This window comes from Nipponia nippon, unplaced genomic scaffold, assembly GCF_047370975.1.
Source record: "Nipponia nippon isolate SJK-2023a ecotype South Korea unplaced genomic scaffold, ASM4737097v1 scaffold_11, whole genome shotgun sequence".
Taxonomy (NCBI): Eukaryota; Metazoa; Chordata; class Aves; order Pelecaniformes; family Threskiornithidae; genus Nipponia; species Nipponia nippon.
Genome location: NW_028262302.1, coordinates 27,546,226 through 27,562,751, shown reverse-complemented (window position 1 = coordinate 27,562,751; position 16,526 = coordinate 27,546,226). Strand labels below are relative to the sequence as shown.

Below are 16,526 nucleotides of genomic sequence, written 5' to 3'. Positions count from 1 at the left end.
GGGGCTGAGTCCCCATCCCTGGGGGTATTTAAAAGCCAGGGAGATGTGGTGCTGAGGGCCATGGTTTAGTGGTGGGCTGGGCAGTGCTGGGTTAACGGTTGGACTTGATCTTAAGGTCTTTTCCAACGCAAACGATTCTGTGACTCTCTGTGGTGGGTCAGCAGAGGTGCAGGCCCTGCCCCACAGGGGTACAGGGCAGCCAGCCCAGCCCCACTGGGCCTGGTAAGGAAAGCGTGCAATTTTCTTCTCTTCGCAAAAGCTGAAGTAAAAAAAAAAACACAACCAAAAAAACCCAAAAAAACCCCACCCAACCTAGACATAGACAGCATCCACTGCAGATCTGCCATGGTGCTTACTGAAGCCTGCGGTGAACAGGGGGGTTGTATTCTGCTGCCTGGGGTGCTGAGTGTCCACATGAACCTCACACAGGTTCTGCTGCTCTGCAAGGCATTTGGCTTCCCAGGGTGGGGCAGCGGTGGGGCTCCAGCTGCTGCAGCCCCAAGGGGGGCCCCTACCACAGCCAGCCAGCGACACCGCCGCGTGGGCTACGTACGCCGATCAAAGTCAGTCCCCTGGGGTTATATTCACAATAATATCAAGGACAATTTGTATAAGAAAAGTGGCAAGTATCGATACGCATCCCTAAGAGCGACAGGGTAGCAGGCCTCCTCACCCCAGCCTCCAGGCTGGAGCCAGAATTGAGTTAAGTGGGTACGATCAGCTAGCATCGAGAAGTCAGTCCTCTGTGAGAAACACCAGACAACTGGAAGGGAAACAGTCCACACAAGCCAGAATAACTTAAAGCAATACCCCCTTAAAAATAAAAAAAAAAAATCACAACAAAACCAAAACATGTCCCAGTTTAAAAGAAAAAAAAAAAAAAAGAGAATCCCAGCCTATATTGTTTCCTCTTCCTAGTGCTACAAAACACAAACAGCGCTACGCAGGTAGAACCATAGCAAACATTACGTTATCAGCTCAGTGAAAAGGCACAGAGCCCACTTCTTATCTTTAAGACTTTATCCACACTTCTAAAGAGCATTAACTTTACTGGTGAAATCATGTTGCAAGCTCTTAATTAAAATGCAATTTCTTGAAGAGGGCTCATCTTAGATCAACTTTTTCCAGCATCCCAGTAAAAGCAGGTTGTTTTTCACTTGGAAAAGAATATTATAACTCAACGCTTATCAGCTTTTACAGCTACAGTGCAAATAAAAGTCCAGCCCATAGCTGTGGAAAGTCTACAGCACCAGAAAACAAACAGAAAAGTAAGCCTCTGTTTAGAATAGATCTGAGTGTGGAAATGCACAGTTTGCCTGTGACAAAGGAACTGATAACGTAGTTAAGACCAGTTTATCATAAGGAAGTGCACGAAGGTTTTCAAAACTTTTTTCCAGAGGAGCGGCGAGACAGCTATAAAAGCACTTGCGAGACATTGCAGGCACAGAAGTTGAAATCACATCCTCGCCGAATCAGAAGTAAACTCGTGACAGCAAAACTAAGCTCAGCAGGACGCCGACAGCCTGTTCTGTATTAAGCCATTGCCCGCGGTGCGTATTTCCACCGAGAGGGACAGACTTGGCCTGGGTTACGCTTAAGTCATCTGACAGCAGCCTCTAGTGGCTCCGGGAGTTTCCTGACACATCTGTCCCATCTTCAGCAGGGAACAGGGGAGGACACAAGACAAACCCCAGCGGGGCCAAAGCCCCGTTCTGGGAAAAACAAGCAAACAAACACCCCCACACCCACCCCCCTTGCTTCCAGGGAATCACGGGAGGTACCAGAACAGTCAAGGGATAATCTTTGCACTGTTCCTAGTCACATCACCAGTCTGAGCACACACCGCCTTTTGCAAAGAAAGCCTTGAGTTCGCTTGGAAATAAAAGTACAAGAACCCCACTGTATTTTCTTCAAGCCCATTTTAAAGGCAGTTCCTAACCAACATGTTTTTGTCTGGGCCAAGCAACAAACTCGATCAGCTGAGGGGACTTGAGCATTACACATGGGTACCATTTCGTTAAAATCTGATTTGTGTCATGCCAAATTAGATCATTTGCTTAGTTACCCCTCCGCCCCCAGACTTTCTAGGTGTGTTCCAGCACTGCCAGGGCCCTCGAATGTCTTCCCTGGAACAGGAGTACCAACACCATTACACACAAGAGTTTATCCAGCTGGTAGGACTGGAGGGATTTGGTACGTGGCATCTACAATCACTGTCTTCAAAACACTGACATCAAGTCATACTGGATTTTGTAGGCTATATTGTAGGCAAAAATATATTTCAATGTGAAAGTACAACATTGCAGGATTGCTAGGTTTCAGTACACCTAAAGCTGAGGATTTTGATAAAGCTCGTTTGAAGTGCAGTGTTGATTCAGGAAGAGAGACATGGTATTACAAAATACTTGAAGTGCCACCTCAATATGTGTTCTATTAAAAGTACATTCATTTGGCAATTTTTTTCAGCTTGGCAGAAGTCATCAGAACTCCAGCGGATTAACAGACAGCTAATCTGAAAGCAAAAAAAACCATTTCACAAACTATAGAAAGGCATCAGCATTTATAGCGTTCGGAATAGCATCATTTGCTTAATGATCCACAACCGTACAACGGGGTCCAGGAACACCCTTCCTTCTGTTCCGTGCACAGTAATACAAACGCCAGTATTGTTCTTACTTGCTTTATGGGCCATGCTATGATGCTTTCTTGAAACCTTTTAGAATGGGGTAGATGTTCTCAAATGCCTCATAGATTTCAGAACGCTCTTTTGCTCCTAGAAAGACATTTAGGAAAAAGCAGGTTAAGAATTAACAGAGTGTTGAGAACAACTGAATGCAACTCAAACCTAATGATAAGATTACAAACCATGAAGCAACACAGGAGTTTAAAAGCAACTTACTATTAGTTTAAGGCAGAATTTCTATCATACTTCTGCCACCAATTTCTAGCTTGCTTTGCTGTAAGACTAGACTGGTTTTGTTTAATCTGTGGAACCAAAACAGCAGTTGGCTACTCTTGACAGATACAAAACATCGGCTTTGGGGAAAAAAAAAAAAACAACAAACCTCTGAGAAGAGCCATGGTATTATCTGCTCAACAGTAACAGCTCTGCCTGTTGGCGAGGTAAGTGGAAAGATAGAAACAAGAAATGAAGGGCATTTATTTCACTACTGGAAGCTGATCCACAGTTTGAGAACTCCCCTCCTCCAGTTCTGAGGAGCATTTGTATTTTTAAGCTTCATTAGGGCACCTGTGATTTCAAAGCTGGCCTTTTCCATGTTACTGCAAGCAGGTCTTTCATACCAAGCCTTGTACACTAACTGTACTGCAGTAGGCAGGAATATTCCTTGACAGCGACACTACTCTGCCATGCCAGCGCAACAACCGTTTGCCACAAACAACCTGCGTTTAAATGAACTAGCAGTTGTGGCACTCGGGGTGAACGTGTAAACCTTTCCCTCAGAACACACTTGGACACAACTAATTCATCTGCATTACTACAACTTTTACTTTCAAAAGTAAAGTTACTTTCAAGTTACTTTCTTGATAAGGGAAAAAAAAAACCCAAAACCCTTACAGCTAGGCAGATTCCGTTTTGTCATTACAGTCGGGCCCAGTATTCGCAGACAAGGACTCGCCTCAGTCCTTCCAGGCCTTCTGCACTCCCAAGGGTGTTGCAATTAGTGTATCCAAAAATGGGAGTACCAGTGGAATGGAACTGGCCAGATTTTACTGGACCCAAGAAGAAGGTGGGGGGACATTGGAGGGGGAAGCATTCAAGCTTTGTATGAGTGCCCCGTGCTTCAGTCAGCCAAGCTCATTCGTGATTTACGATTGTAAGAATCTCTGGCTAAAGGCAAGCGCTTCTCTTTTGTCTTTCAGGTCCCTCAAAGCTGCGTTGTGAATATACATATAGCATTTGGGTCCTCTGGGAACAAGTACCATTACCTTTCAATACATCTGAATAAAAGCATTTTAGTGAGCTTTAAAAAAAAAAAATGCTTTAGGAACACGCACTCAGGAATTCAACTTTTTTGACACGGGATCTGAGGTGCAGATACCTGCTGAGCAGACTTACTCAGCAAGGCTTTTGCCTCATGAGTGTTTTGCCAAACAGTCTGGAACGAGTTGTTAGATCTCCACCCTTTCCTCTAATAATCCCTACTAAATGTTGTCAGTGAAGTGTTTTAAGAAGTTTGCTTCCTGTCCAAACAATTTTAAATGGCTTATCGTGACATTCGTATTTAAGTGACTGAGTAGTTGCTAGCATGTCAGCATCCTGGTGGGATTCTGTACACTGACACACGGAATTATACTTTGAATAAAGATACTCAAGTTTAACGACGTGGAAATCTGAGACACTATATGAAGCAACGAAGAATTCTAGTGCAACAATACTGATATTGTTATCTGCAGAAAACACAGATAAGCAGCAGTAGGCATTAAAAAAGATCACCGAGTGGCTTTACTGTGGCAAGATATTAGTTTAGCTGATGTTCAATTTAAACACTTTCCCAGAAGATGTGGTAGCACTTGATTACAGATACACAGAGGGAGACCACTTACCAGTCAGTACAACTTTCCCCGACACAAAGATAAGCAACACTATCCTTGGTTTGACCATCCTATAGATAAGGCCAGGAAACAGTTCAGGTTCATAGCTGTTTCAAAGCAAGCAGGTAAGATTATGCATACAATATTGAAACAATATTTGCATTTTACTAAAGCGCTCTTTAATTATACTAACAATAGAGTAATTAAACCCACAGATTTTAGCTAGCTACCCAGAGAGAGGCAGGTCTGGTTTTAGACATCTTCCAGAGAAACCTGGGAATCCCAGCTGGAGCTGGTAGTTCTTCTTCATGCTTACTTCTAAAGCTTTCTGAGCCACTTCTGAATCTGATTTTCCGTAGCATTGAAACCATTATTGTAATCTCCAAACAGTACTCAAATCCTTCTGAGTCTGCAAAGAGCCCTTATCAGGAAGCATCTTGTGCAACTAAGACAAGATGACAGCCAAGTGAATCTTTAATATATATTTAGACCCCAAATTAAATGCAAAATATTAAATGCAGTGCTAATAAAAGACACAACTGAATTTTGATTTTGTCAGTGCTGAAATCTTCACCCTTTCTTCAGTGATGGCAATAACTAGTTCTGAACAAGCCCATCTTGAAGGCACAGCATGCCCATCACCCAACGACAGGTTTATTTTAAATTGATGGCTAATAGACATCCAGACAGAAAGAACTGAAGCGATATCCCAGAAACATACCATATTTTCAGTTCTGTATTTTGCAGCTGGAGTCTGGCTTCGTGCCTGAAGTTTAGAAACCTTATCCTTGCAGATAGGCATCTGGTTTGACCGGAGTTAAGAGGCCACCTTAGTATTAAAGGTTCACAATGGAGCAAGGGCATAGACCAGGTTCAAGTAGCTTAAGAGCTGCTCCAATTAAACCTGAATTGTTTAATCAAGACCGGTTATTTTCCTGTTGACATGGTCTGCAGTGAAGAAAAGATACCCACTAAGGTTTGATATTGCACTGGGCAATTACAGGAGACTAGTAAAATTCTGATCACCAACACAGCTCAGAGTAATGAGTTTCTGGTGCACGTTTCCCCGCTGATACGCAGCAACACTGAAGATTGTGTCAAACGACAATATTCACAGTCAAAGAAAGCTTTTACAAAAGATAATCTCTTCATTAACCAACTGAGCAAAGAACCCAGGAGCTTCTTGCAGTTCTTCAGCCCTTCACCTTAACCAGACCTCATGTGCCATCATTGTGCTAAGTTTACCCCAGAAGTGACCGAACGCTTGGTGTAGCACGCTCTCAGTTGCAAGGTTTCTAAAGCTGGTGGTTATGGTGTCCCTGCAAGGAGAAAGCAGGGAACACCACGCGGGAGGGCAACTTCGAAGAGCCCCTCGCTGTTGAACTGTGTCAGTCAGGGTTTCACGCGCTGGAAGCTTTACCGCTCGCTGCTGTACCTCATCCTGGCAATTAAGCAGAGGCTCATTTTGGCCTGTGCCCCGCTCAGAACAGGAGTTACTGCAGAAGATAAACTTTACTATCTTTATTGTAACACAGGGTGTCTAGAGCCACTTCATGCTCTCTGAACCAGTGAGCATGTCTTTTGGTGAGCAAAAAGACATGCTCGATATTCAGTATCCAGTTAATTATTACTCTCATTTGCCAGGCTTGTACAACCTCAGCATTTGAGTCTGTTTGCAGCTTACAAAGACACTGCTTCAAGTTGCACGCAGTTGTAACTCTAACTTCCACATACCTGCTGAACTGCTGGTGAGTGAGAACCAAGCCTTCCAGCCGGATGGGGAACCGCACGTCACAGCTCCCAACCATATTCTGGATCTTAAAGTCGAGGAACTTGGCAGGGAACCCAAGCTTCTGCACCACACGCGCGTACTTCCTGGCTGCGAGCCGTGATTGCTCTTCACTGAAGGAAGAGCAGAAGGGGAAAGCAGCTTTGATTAGTGCTTTCTTCTGCTCTCAAGCTGGAAGTCAGTTTAGAGCCACCACCGTGCTAATCTGTCCTCCAGAAAAAGATATGCTACTGCTTAAAATAGCAAGCCTCTATCCCCAGAGCCACTTCAGGGAGCTAAAAGGGAAGAGGCATGTTGTCATTCCCTTTCCTGTGGTCTATTTGAGCACAGTGGGGCACGTTGCATCACCCAGGAGTTCCCCTCTTCAGAGGTTTCTTTCTCAGTTCCTTACAGCAGCTTCTCAGAGCTGATCCAAAGGGAGACTGCAGACACCAGTACAATCATCTAGCTAGCTGGGAAGGTGGCAGGGGTTGGAGAAGAGGTCTCCTAAGCTGCAACTTAATGCATTATCTCATTGACAGCTTAGGGACATTAAAAAAAATCAAGGCAGCTGCTGAACTTGACGAAAAGAGCTTCAAAGTACAGAAATAACCTTTGCTTTTCTCCAATTCTCATTTTCTCTAGAGGCAGATGTGTTGACTGGTGAACCCAGACACTGAAGAGAGACTTGACAGACACAAGTTATGTCCTAATTCACTTTAAAGTCGGCGAGAAATGCAAATAACCCCTTAACAATTCCTGGGCATTTTAGCAGCTTTTCTGCTAGTGTCTGCTCAGCTCAATCTATATTCAGGGCCAGAAGCACACAGTTCAGTAATTACTAAACTGCCATCGTGAAGAAAGCTAGACATTTTTCAATACCAGTGCTTCATTTTTTTCTTGCAATTATGACAGTCCTTTGCTAGATAATTTAAACAAGGTTTTCTGACATTTTTCATCAGAATATAGGCATAGCTGCAAGACCCAGACCTTTAGAGGGAAGGAAAAACAAAAAATACCTTTTTGCTCCTGTGCAGACCATTTTTCCTGAACTGAAGATGAGGGCTGTTGTTCGTGGTTCCCTGATTCTCATGATCACAGCAGCAAACCTCTACAAATCCAAAGGAAGACCTCACAGTCCAGCTGAGAGATTTTGGCAGTACTGTATTTCTGTTCATTCTATCAAGAATTGTCACTTTCAAAGCTCAACACAGCATGCATTTGCTTTGTGCTAAGTGTTTATTTACCACCCTGAAGTTATTTTCCACCCCTATAGGACCAGGGGGCTTAAGACTGTAGTCACAGGACCGCTGCCTCATCCCTTACAGTTTGTTGAACAGTCCAGAGTCACTTGCAGAAACCCAGTCTGTTCTCAGTAAGTTTCTGCAGTCCAGGCCACTTGCTAAAAGTATCATGTAATACCAGTTCGACTCTAGTAATTCTCTTTAATTCAGTTTTAACCCCACCAGTAAAGGCTGCTGGAGCCCTTTCAGCTGGAGGTAGCTGGCCACAGGTGGAAGAGTTCATCTCCTTTCTTAAACAGCTTGGTAACATCTCATTGCTAGGGCTTTATTCAAAGAAAACAAAAAGTCTCCTTGTGGTCCCCTGTATTTCTTTTAACTTAACAGGCTCAAGTTACAGAATTTTATGACTTTCTCTTATGGATCAAGACAGTACTATGAGAAAAGGGACAAAGCTCATGGTGAATCTGTATGTTAGAATCCAGCAGCACTGAGAAAGGGGAGTGAGAGGGTAAAGCTTAAGAGTCCTTAAGATTTACCTTTGGGTTATACTCTGCATTTCTGGCATGCAGAGCTATGTTCTTCAGATCTAGTTTACAAGCCAAGTTTACAGTTGACACTATATTCCTGAGGAATGAGAGAGGAATTTTCTTATTGCAAAAGCAAGTCACTGCAGAGCCAACCCCCAACATTATTAACTTAATGTGAAGTCACACTCCAATTAATAATTGCCATCAACTGATTTCCTGCCTGCCTCTTTCCCACTCTAGCATTAAGCTACTTTTGGCAAAACTTAAGTAATTCAATACCAAAATTACAGTTTCTGAAATATAACAAGGTACGAAATTATTAGTCCCTGAATACTAAGTTTGTGAGTCTTCCAATAACTACATCACTGAAGTCTTTTACAGCTTTGAATTGAACCATTACCAAGTGTTTACAGAGTTACCACAGCACTCTTCAGGTAGGTAAGGGTATGTTATTCTCTACAGGTATAAACTACTCCATAGTTGCTCTAGCCTAGGCAGGACAGGATCTTTTAACGAGGCCAGAATTTCTCAGACTTCTTTTTGTGCCCCTTTCCCTTGCTCGGTTCATGCTGTTGGTCTGCTTTTCTGAGTGCAGCATCTTTAAACCCCTGGAGTGTGCTGTCACCCTTAACATTCTCCTTGCTGGAAGAAATCCTCCTTTTCAAGTATTATTTATCTTCTCATTCTGCAGACTGAAGTAACTAGCAGTACATGCTATATATAAATAATTTGTACCGAACCTACCGTTGAGAGACTTCATCTCCTGTCTCCCAGAAGAGACTTTCCCCCTTAACAAGCCAGAAGCATTTCAGATACTCGCCCAGCCCGTTTATCAAGTCCACTCTCCCCTGTTTGGCTAAGCTGGGTATTGTTCTGTGCCAGTTTTGTATTGCACTGATCAGCACAGGATCCAGTTGCCTTCCAGTATTGTCAGTTCATTTGCTCCACTTCTCCTCAAAGAGGAATAATTGCCCCTCTGGTTTTTTGGGTGGGCTTATTTAAGACCAAACGACACTTGCTACATTCTCTGAGTGAGAAGTCAGAGCAGCACCTTGCAGTGTAAGTGAAACTACGACTATTATATAGGCTATGTATATAATACATAGGTAAACTTACTGTAACTGAGGAACTATGCCAGAGCTTTCCGATGCAGGTGTCACTGGGGTCATAGGCGTCATTGGTGTCAGAGGAGGACAGGTGCCAGATGCTTCAGGAGATGGCTGAGTTGCATCTGGATATGACAAGCTGCTTTCAGCCACAAAGATACCGCTGTCCTCATTTCTTGATATTGCCCCATCAAGCTCTTTTTGCATTGCGTGACCATCTTCAGATAGATTTTGTTCTTTGTTATCTTGGGTAATGTCTGGAAGAAAGCTGAGGTCCACAGAGGAGAAGTCTGTTGGAAGCTCTTTGGGCTGATTAAATTGAGAACCGAACAAGACATCTTCAGTTGTTTGAATTGGAAGGTCTACATCGTAAGGGCTCATGGGAGCAAACAGCTGAGGACTAGTTGAGAGGTCATCCTTGAATTAAGAAAAAGTGTCATTAAGAATCTTCTATTAAAACATTAACTGGGAGACTAAATTAAGATTAATCTTCTATTCAACGAAGAAGTCGAAATAACTTTCCCCCTTACGTATTATAGCAAAAGAATAACCTCAAGATTTGAAAGCGTGTTGTTTGCTTGCCTATCAGCATATAAAAATCCAGGTAACTCCTATGGCGGAGATATGCATTTTCCCCACCATGCTTCAAAGGCAGTCTAGGGTACTCCTGGAATACCACAAGTTGCAAAATACTGTATACCTTCAGCAGTGACTGGAGGAACAACCAGGGCTTTTGCCCTTCACAGCCATTGTCGTACTCAGGTATGCACATTACCAACATAATTGCTCATCAGTTTTTCCAAGGAAGACAGCTGGCATTTTCTGGCTGGCTTTAACTCCCATTCAGTCTATGACTCTTTCCCCTCCCTGCTAACAGGGGACAGTGTCAGTGTTGTGTTGGATTTGTGCAACAGAGGGCAGCAGCTCACAGAATCACGAGCAGTTCATTCTTGCAGCTGCTGGAGGTCACCAGACTAATTTAAGTGAGACACAGCCAGCAAAGCCAGCTTTCCTTCCCAGATCAAGCATGCAACATATCTGCAAGCAAGTTCTTGCATACTAATGTCCTTCTTTATCAGCTATTTATTATTAAAAGCTATTTAAAAGGCATCATAATATTGAAGAGGCAAGAGTTTAGAAAGGATTTACTCCCTTATCCATTAGGGCATAAGCCTCTAGTTAGTGGAAAGCTTCTTCCAAGAAGGTGGTTTCTGCCAATACCCAGAGCAGGTGACAGCTGTATGATGATCCATACAAGAGGGTTTGTGTGCATTTAAACATTTTTGGGCTCGAGAGCTAAAAGGACTTGAAAAGTCCAAGCACAAATCAGAACAGGGAACGGTGCAGAAGACAGAGGCCCTAGAGTTGGCAGCAACCGCCTGCGCTCCAGCGGGAGCAGGGTTTCCAGATCAATGCTTTTCAGCCCTGAGCGAGCGCTGCTCCGTGTTCTGTGCTAATCAGCTCACTCAGCAACGCAGCCGTGCGCACTGGGAGAGCTCTGCTCCTGCTTTGCAGTATAGTTGCCTGTAGACCACTTGGAAAACTCTTACTAAGTGACAAACCCTCCCAGAGAACCCTTACTAGCTTGAATACAGACGTGATCAGGTATAGCTCTGAAAGCGTCATGAACACCGAGGTTCAACACTATTTCTAAAACTGACTTCTAGATGCAGAGCCTCACATGAGATCATTCAGGGCAGAACGCTGCTGAATAAGACTGGGTACTCCTTAACCCCTCGGCTCTTCGGAAAACTGGATCCAAGAGCAGTATCTGGCAATTAAGAGGTCAGATACAAACGTATTAACAGTTGCAAATAACAACGTACTATGGAATAGCTAAAATACCTCTGTTTGAAATAGATATTTTGCAAGTTGGCAACAGGGGAAGGAAGGCAGAGTCTCTGCAAGACCTCTGGTGGACTGCACAGGAGCTAATAGGAAAGTTTTGCATGAACCGTGACGCAGAGAAGATGGTACCAAAAAAGCCTTATCACTGCGAGCCTGTAGGACTACTCACACATCATACTAAGAGGCATCAGAGAATGTGAGAAATAATAGTAAAAAAAAAAATATATATGTAAAGCAGACAGTTTGTAGCATAGCTTAAAGAAAGAAGCTGATGGAGAAGTGAGTGGTATATAAGGCTGAAAGCATTAAACAGCTGAAAAACAAACTGAGAAAAGCAACAGAAAGTAAACTGCATAAAGTAGATAGGAAGATTTGCCTTCTGTTTCTCTCTCATCAGGTTTGCATAGAACTGCTCTGGGAAAAAGCCCGTATAGGGTTAAGTGGTGGGGAAGATTGCCTTCTTGTTAGACAGATGCTCAGAGGCTGTGAAAGGGGGCACAAGACCATGTTTATATTGGGCTGGCTGCCAAGGGTTATTGCTATAGTCTCTGGGTTAATTAACTTCACTGAAGGCCCCATCAACTGCATAGCTTTGGACATCTCCCAGCAGCTCCAGGAAGGAGGTTTCGTACATAGATCCTGCCTGAGATCACCCAGTTTGGGGCAGCTTGGGGGGAAACAGCCATTTTCCCTTCCACTGCAGGAATCCCTGCAGCCCAGGTACACATAAATCAAATCCAGCTGCTTTAAGCAACAGACTTGGATTTTCTTTGGTTTTTTTTTTTTCTTTCTGCAGTGGTCTCTCACACATCTGCTGTGATCAAGTATCCCAGCAAGTCTGAAATACAAAAAGCTCAGTAGCACTTGTAAAACCCTGGTTATACCTCACCGCATTCTATACTTCATAGGGCCATATTCAGAGGGCTTTACTGACTGCCACTAGGAGGTCTCTGGGTTTAAACAGCCTGTGCTAAAACCATTTTCTGAGCTGAAAAGCAGTTTACACCAGGATGCAAGTAAAGAAGTTGTGTTCCCTGGGTGAAGACGATGCTCAGCTGTGGAGCCCAGCCCTCTCCTAGTCCCTCACCCTGTTGTCTCTGCAACCACCCGAGACCAGGAGGACTATTCTAAATACCAAAAAGAGGTGTTTTTGCAAATGTTTACCAACCACCATGAAGAGACCCGAGCCTCCTGCCCCCTCAGCACCAACGCACCCCAGTACACAGGCTGGCCCTAACACCACTCCACAGCAAGAGTTTAAACACAGCAGCATTCCTCCTGCAGCAGATGAGAGCCCCTCCAGGGCTCCTCCATGCTCCCAGCAGCTCTACACCATCACGACCCACCACTCCCCTACTCAGGGCTGGGCCGAAGATGGCGGCCAGGCCGGCGGGGCAGAGTCCCGCAGGGCGGGAGCGCTGCACTTGGGATGCGGGCGGTAAATCTCCTTCACCGCGGCGTTGGTGGTATAGTGGTGAGCATAGCTGCCTTCCAAGCAGTTGACCCGGGTTCGATTCCCGGCCAACGCAGAGGTTCTTTTTCTCTATTCATTTCTTTTTTCTCCCTTTTACCTGCCCGCCGCAGCGCTCCAGGTACCGCTCCAGCGGCGACGCGCCGTCCATGGGCGCAGCCGCCCGCCCGGGCCCCCCAACGCCTGCCCCCGGGCCCGGCTTTAACCCCGAGAGGCGGCACCGGGCGCAGGTGGGGCCGGTCGGGGAGCGGGGCCCAGCGCAGCTGCCTTCAAACACCCCAGCGCTGCCATCCCTTCCCCCTGTGATTTTTTTTTACCCGTTTGAGCCTTTCCCCTGCCCTCGGCAGGGCTGTCCGCAGGGGTTTGCTCCCTCCTGTGGAAAGGGCTAGAGAAATCGGGGTGCCCTCATATGCTCGAGCCCTGCAAATCCAACCTGCTCCCCTCCGCAGGGCCGAGGGTCAACGGGGAGTCAGAGCGGCTGCGACTTAGACCTTGCAAAGATAACGCACCTCCAGCTGGTGCTTTTTAGCGAGCAGGTGTAACGTGCCCTTGATTTCTCCCACCTGCCTCGTCAAGTGCAATAAGGCACCTCTGGTCCTGCAAGACGAGCTGCCTCCCTTATGGCTTTGAGAGGAGCCCCAGTCCAAAATGATAAACCTCAAACTCAAGGCGTTGCAATAAAATGGCCTATTCTCAGCTAGGCCAGCGTTGCTAACAGCGCTTAGGGAGAGGAAGCCATGACTCCTTGCTTTCTGCTGTGAGATTTGCTTGCAAATAGCTGGCAGAGCTGAAAAAACCCTTTAGAAGAAGATGTCAAAGCCCAGGCACGCAGCAGGTCTTTGGGAGGTGCCGCTAGGCTCTTCTTGCTGCCTCAGAGGTGTGAAGGGTTAGATTTGTACCCTCTATCCGCGGGGCAGAGCGTATGTGGCTGATGAGCATCCTTCCCTCCTCAGCACAGCCTGCTGGGCTGGTTTCGTGGTGCTACTGGGACTCATCTTGCCCCGGCGCTTGACAGGTGCCAAATCCCCCCGGCCCCAGAAAAATTCAGCCTCAAGCAGGTTGGTTTACATCGCACAGCCTGTCCTGGAGCACCCGGGAGGCAAGTTGAGCGGCAAAGCAAGGAGAAGACTCCCTGCGAGGTTGCACCTTGAATTACGGAGGCTGGTGGAGCTAGCTTGGACCAGTTCAAGATGGTTAAAACTAAAATGTCCCATTTAGGGCCGGCGGGTGATTGGGGGGTGGTTGCAGGCAGCTCCGTGGCCTCGGCTGCTTTTGCCAGCACAACAGGACGGGGTGCCAAGGGCTGTGGTAGGGCTCCTTCATGACAGCACGGGTCTGCGTTGCCCAGGGAAGTCATTAAATTCAACGCAGGAATTGCGCTGGATTTGTTTTGTCCTCGTGGTGATGTCCTGCAGGGACAGTAGATTGGCGCTCCCCCGGTGCGTGAATGCTGTTGCTGTGCTTAAGCTGGGAAGCCGGAGTTTTGTGGTGGTCATGGTGTTTCCCTGGTGTGGGCATAGCTGTAGCATTGCGGCCGTAGTACCTTGAGTTTCCTCAGCTAAATAATCCTTCGTTGCACTGCAGAACCCCCTGGAGATATGTTCATCCTGCAGCTCCTAGGGACTGATTTGTCTGCATTTTGTGAACCTGAGATGGAGAGGTCACACCACGGTGTTTAAGTGAGAAAGCTACATCAGAGACGAACATAAAATACAAACCTCTTGATATTGGTGTTGCTTCTTGGATAGGGGCATCCTGCAAATGGCACGGGCACCAGTGGGAAGCGATGTGGTTTTGGGTAAGTCATGGAGTTTGATGCCTCCTCTGTTAAATGGGTGTGAGATTGTTTACCCATCTTGGGGCGGAGAAGAAGGGAAGGTGTTTAGAAAGCTGAGAGATCATCAGAGGAGTCAAGGGTCATGCTGTGTGGGCGATCCAAGCTCTCGGGGTTGCTTTGACGCAGGGGAAGGGTCTCCTGGATGCTGCCCATGGGAGGGGAGGCACGGCTGTGCCGCAGGCGGGCTCTGTGGTCACAGCCTCCTTCTCAAGGCTGGGCCTCTGCTGGTGGTGGGAGGCTCAGCGAGTGGGGTGCCCAGTGAGGGGGAGCCCCGGAGAGCGGCGATCCAGCGAGCAGGAGGCACCCAGTCTCCCAGTCTCTGGGTTTCCCCTTAGGTATCAGAGGCATCGTCCTCCCTGCTGCGAGGCAGGTTCTTCCTTCCTTCTCCAGCAGGCGACTCTGACCCCTGTCATCGATCAGACGTTAATTTAACATGTATCGCTTCGAACTCGTTGAGGCTTTTCTAATCATCCAGGTCAAATAACATTAGAAAGGGCAACTATTTTTCCCATCCCAACTTAAAAAAGATTACTTTTGTCTCAAGCTGCTGTATTTTTTTTATTTTTTTCCCTCCTTTTTTTTTTTCTTTTTTTCTTCCCTTTGGAAAGCAGCAGCCGCCCGGCGCCAGGCCGAGGTGACTCAGGAGCAGGAGTGCTCGGAGCAGGGAAGGAGCTGCGCTCCCTCCCGCACGCCGCAGGCAGCCATTACACACGTCCCCGAGCAGCGGGAGCCGGTTACGGGGCGATGAATCATCCGAAGTGCCTAGTTACAGTAATGATGAATTGTCATGAGTCTTAATTAGCAAATTGGTTAATTTTACTTAGAAAGTTGATGATTAGTACAACAATAAGTGCTTTGTGCATTCATTGTAACAGTCATTCAATATTGTTCTTCCTTGGATAACTAATTGGAGGAGACTATGCCACAGAGCTTGTCCTAGCATTTCTGTATTGGGCTCAAACATTTCTGTAGCAGACATTCCCGCGTTACCTGGATGCTGTAATCTGGTTATGGGACAGGACTAATTACAGGAGACTTCCAAAAACCTGGAAGCGACAAGGAGCAAGTCAGTAAGGAAGCTCTACCTGTTTTATTCTTTGTTGCTCTCTACAGCTGCCTCGTATTCTAGCACGCCAATGCTTCGCTGCTTGCTTTGAAGTTGCTTAATCTGGTTTGGCTTTATCTTATCTTTTTCAGGAGCTAGTTTGGGAATTCAAAGCTCGTGACTGACAACGTTCTGCTTTCTGCTCTCCTGAGCTTTATGCTAAACTTTTATAGCTGTAATTGTAGCTTGTCTCAGGCATAGCTTGCTTCTCCTGGTGCCCTCAGTGCCTGAATCGTTACAGCCCTGCCTTTGGAGGAGGTAGAAGAGCAACTGAGTGCAGGATTGTGTTCCAAGAAAAGAGCACTATGTTATGCACAAGATGTCTCTGAATGCAGCACCTTCCAATGACCCCAGGACTCTACGCTTCTCTATCAACAGCAGAATCCTAGTCTTGTCGTGTAGGTGATTCCTTCTGTTTGGTTTAGCTCTGTTTTGGTCCCTGAGCCTTGATTTCCTTTTTGCCAGGGATGTAAGCAGAGTGAGGTGCTGCGGAGGAGCCCAAAGAGGGGTCAGAGAGAGGAACAGGCGAGTTGCAGCGAGGTCGGCGGGCTCTGCGGGAGCGAAGGACCTGCATGGAGCTGGCAAGGCTCTCGAGAAGCAGCTGCAGCCCAAAAGGCAACGCGGAGGTAGATGCTGGAGTGCCTTCGGTCTGACAAGTGTCACCATTGCTCTTTCTTACTTACTTGTCCCGTAATACTCCATTCTAGACCTGATCAACACTCGCCAGTGTCAGTAGATACTGGATCTATTGGCAGGGAAGGAAAGAAACCACCATGACTATTCACTGAGCAATAGTGAGTAATTTGACTTTTAATTGTGAATTATTAAGTGTATCATCATTAGTTTATGCTGGTGTAAATACGAACAGAATCACGTCCATTAGATTTGGTATTTGGTTCTAACTTGCTCCTGTGTAAATCAGGAATAACCCTCTTACAGAAGTGAGGCTACAACGCTTTGAAATTGGGTCAGAATCGAGTTTAATTTTCCAGGTTTGCTGGGTGATGGGAAGGAGGGCTGTACCTTCCCATTTACCCGCTAGTGCCATGTGTCCCTCCCTGCATTG

General features: G+C 46.1%; 1 protein-coding gene and 1 non-coding gene across 3 annotated transcripts; one reads left to right on the top strand and one right to left on the bottom strand.

The window, feature by feature from the left end:
- Positions 1-2,244: 2,244 nt before the first annotated feature.
- On the bottom strand, positions 2,245-12,990 carry TBPL2 (TATA-box binding protein like 2). Of its 2 annotated transcripts, none has more exons than XM_087747069.1 (8): positions 12,836-12,990; positions 9,210-9,616; positions 8,103-8,190; positions 7,342-7,433; positions 6,289-6,456; positions 4,567-4,661; positions 2,677-2,773; positions 2,245-2,512 (listed from the first exon to the last, which is right to left on the bottom strand). In XM_087747069.1, exons 2-7 carry the CDS (start codon positions 9,578-9,580, stop codon positions 2,694-2,696), a joined length of 894 nt encoding a protein of 297 aa, XP_087603195.1. In that variant the 5' UTR covers positions 9,581-9,616; positions 12,836-12,990; the 3' UTR covers positions 2,245-2,512; positions 2,677-2,693. The 2 variants fall into 2 exon arrangements, with proteins under 2 accessions (XP_087603195.1, XP_087603193.1); XM_087747067.1 differs by lacking the exon at positions 12,836-12,990 and adding an exon at positions 12,619-12,710.
- Positions 12,505-12,576, top strand: TRNAG-UCC (transfer RNA glycine (anticodon UCC)). The gene has a single exon. It is a non-coding gene; the product is annotated as a tRNA-Gly (tRNA).
- Positions 12,991-16,526: the final 3,536 nt, after the last annotated feature.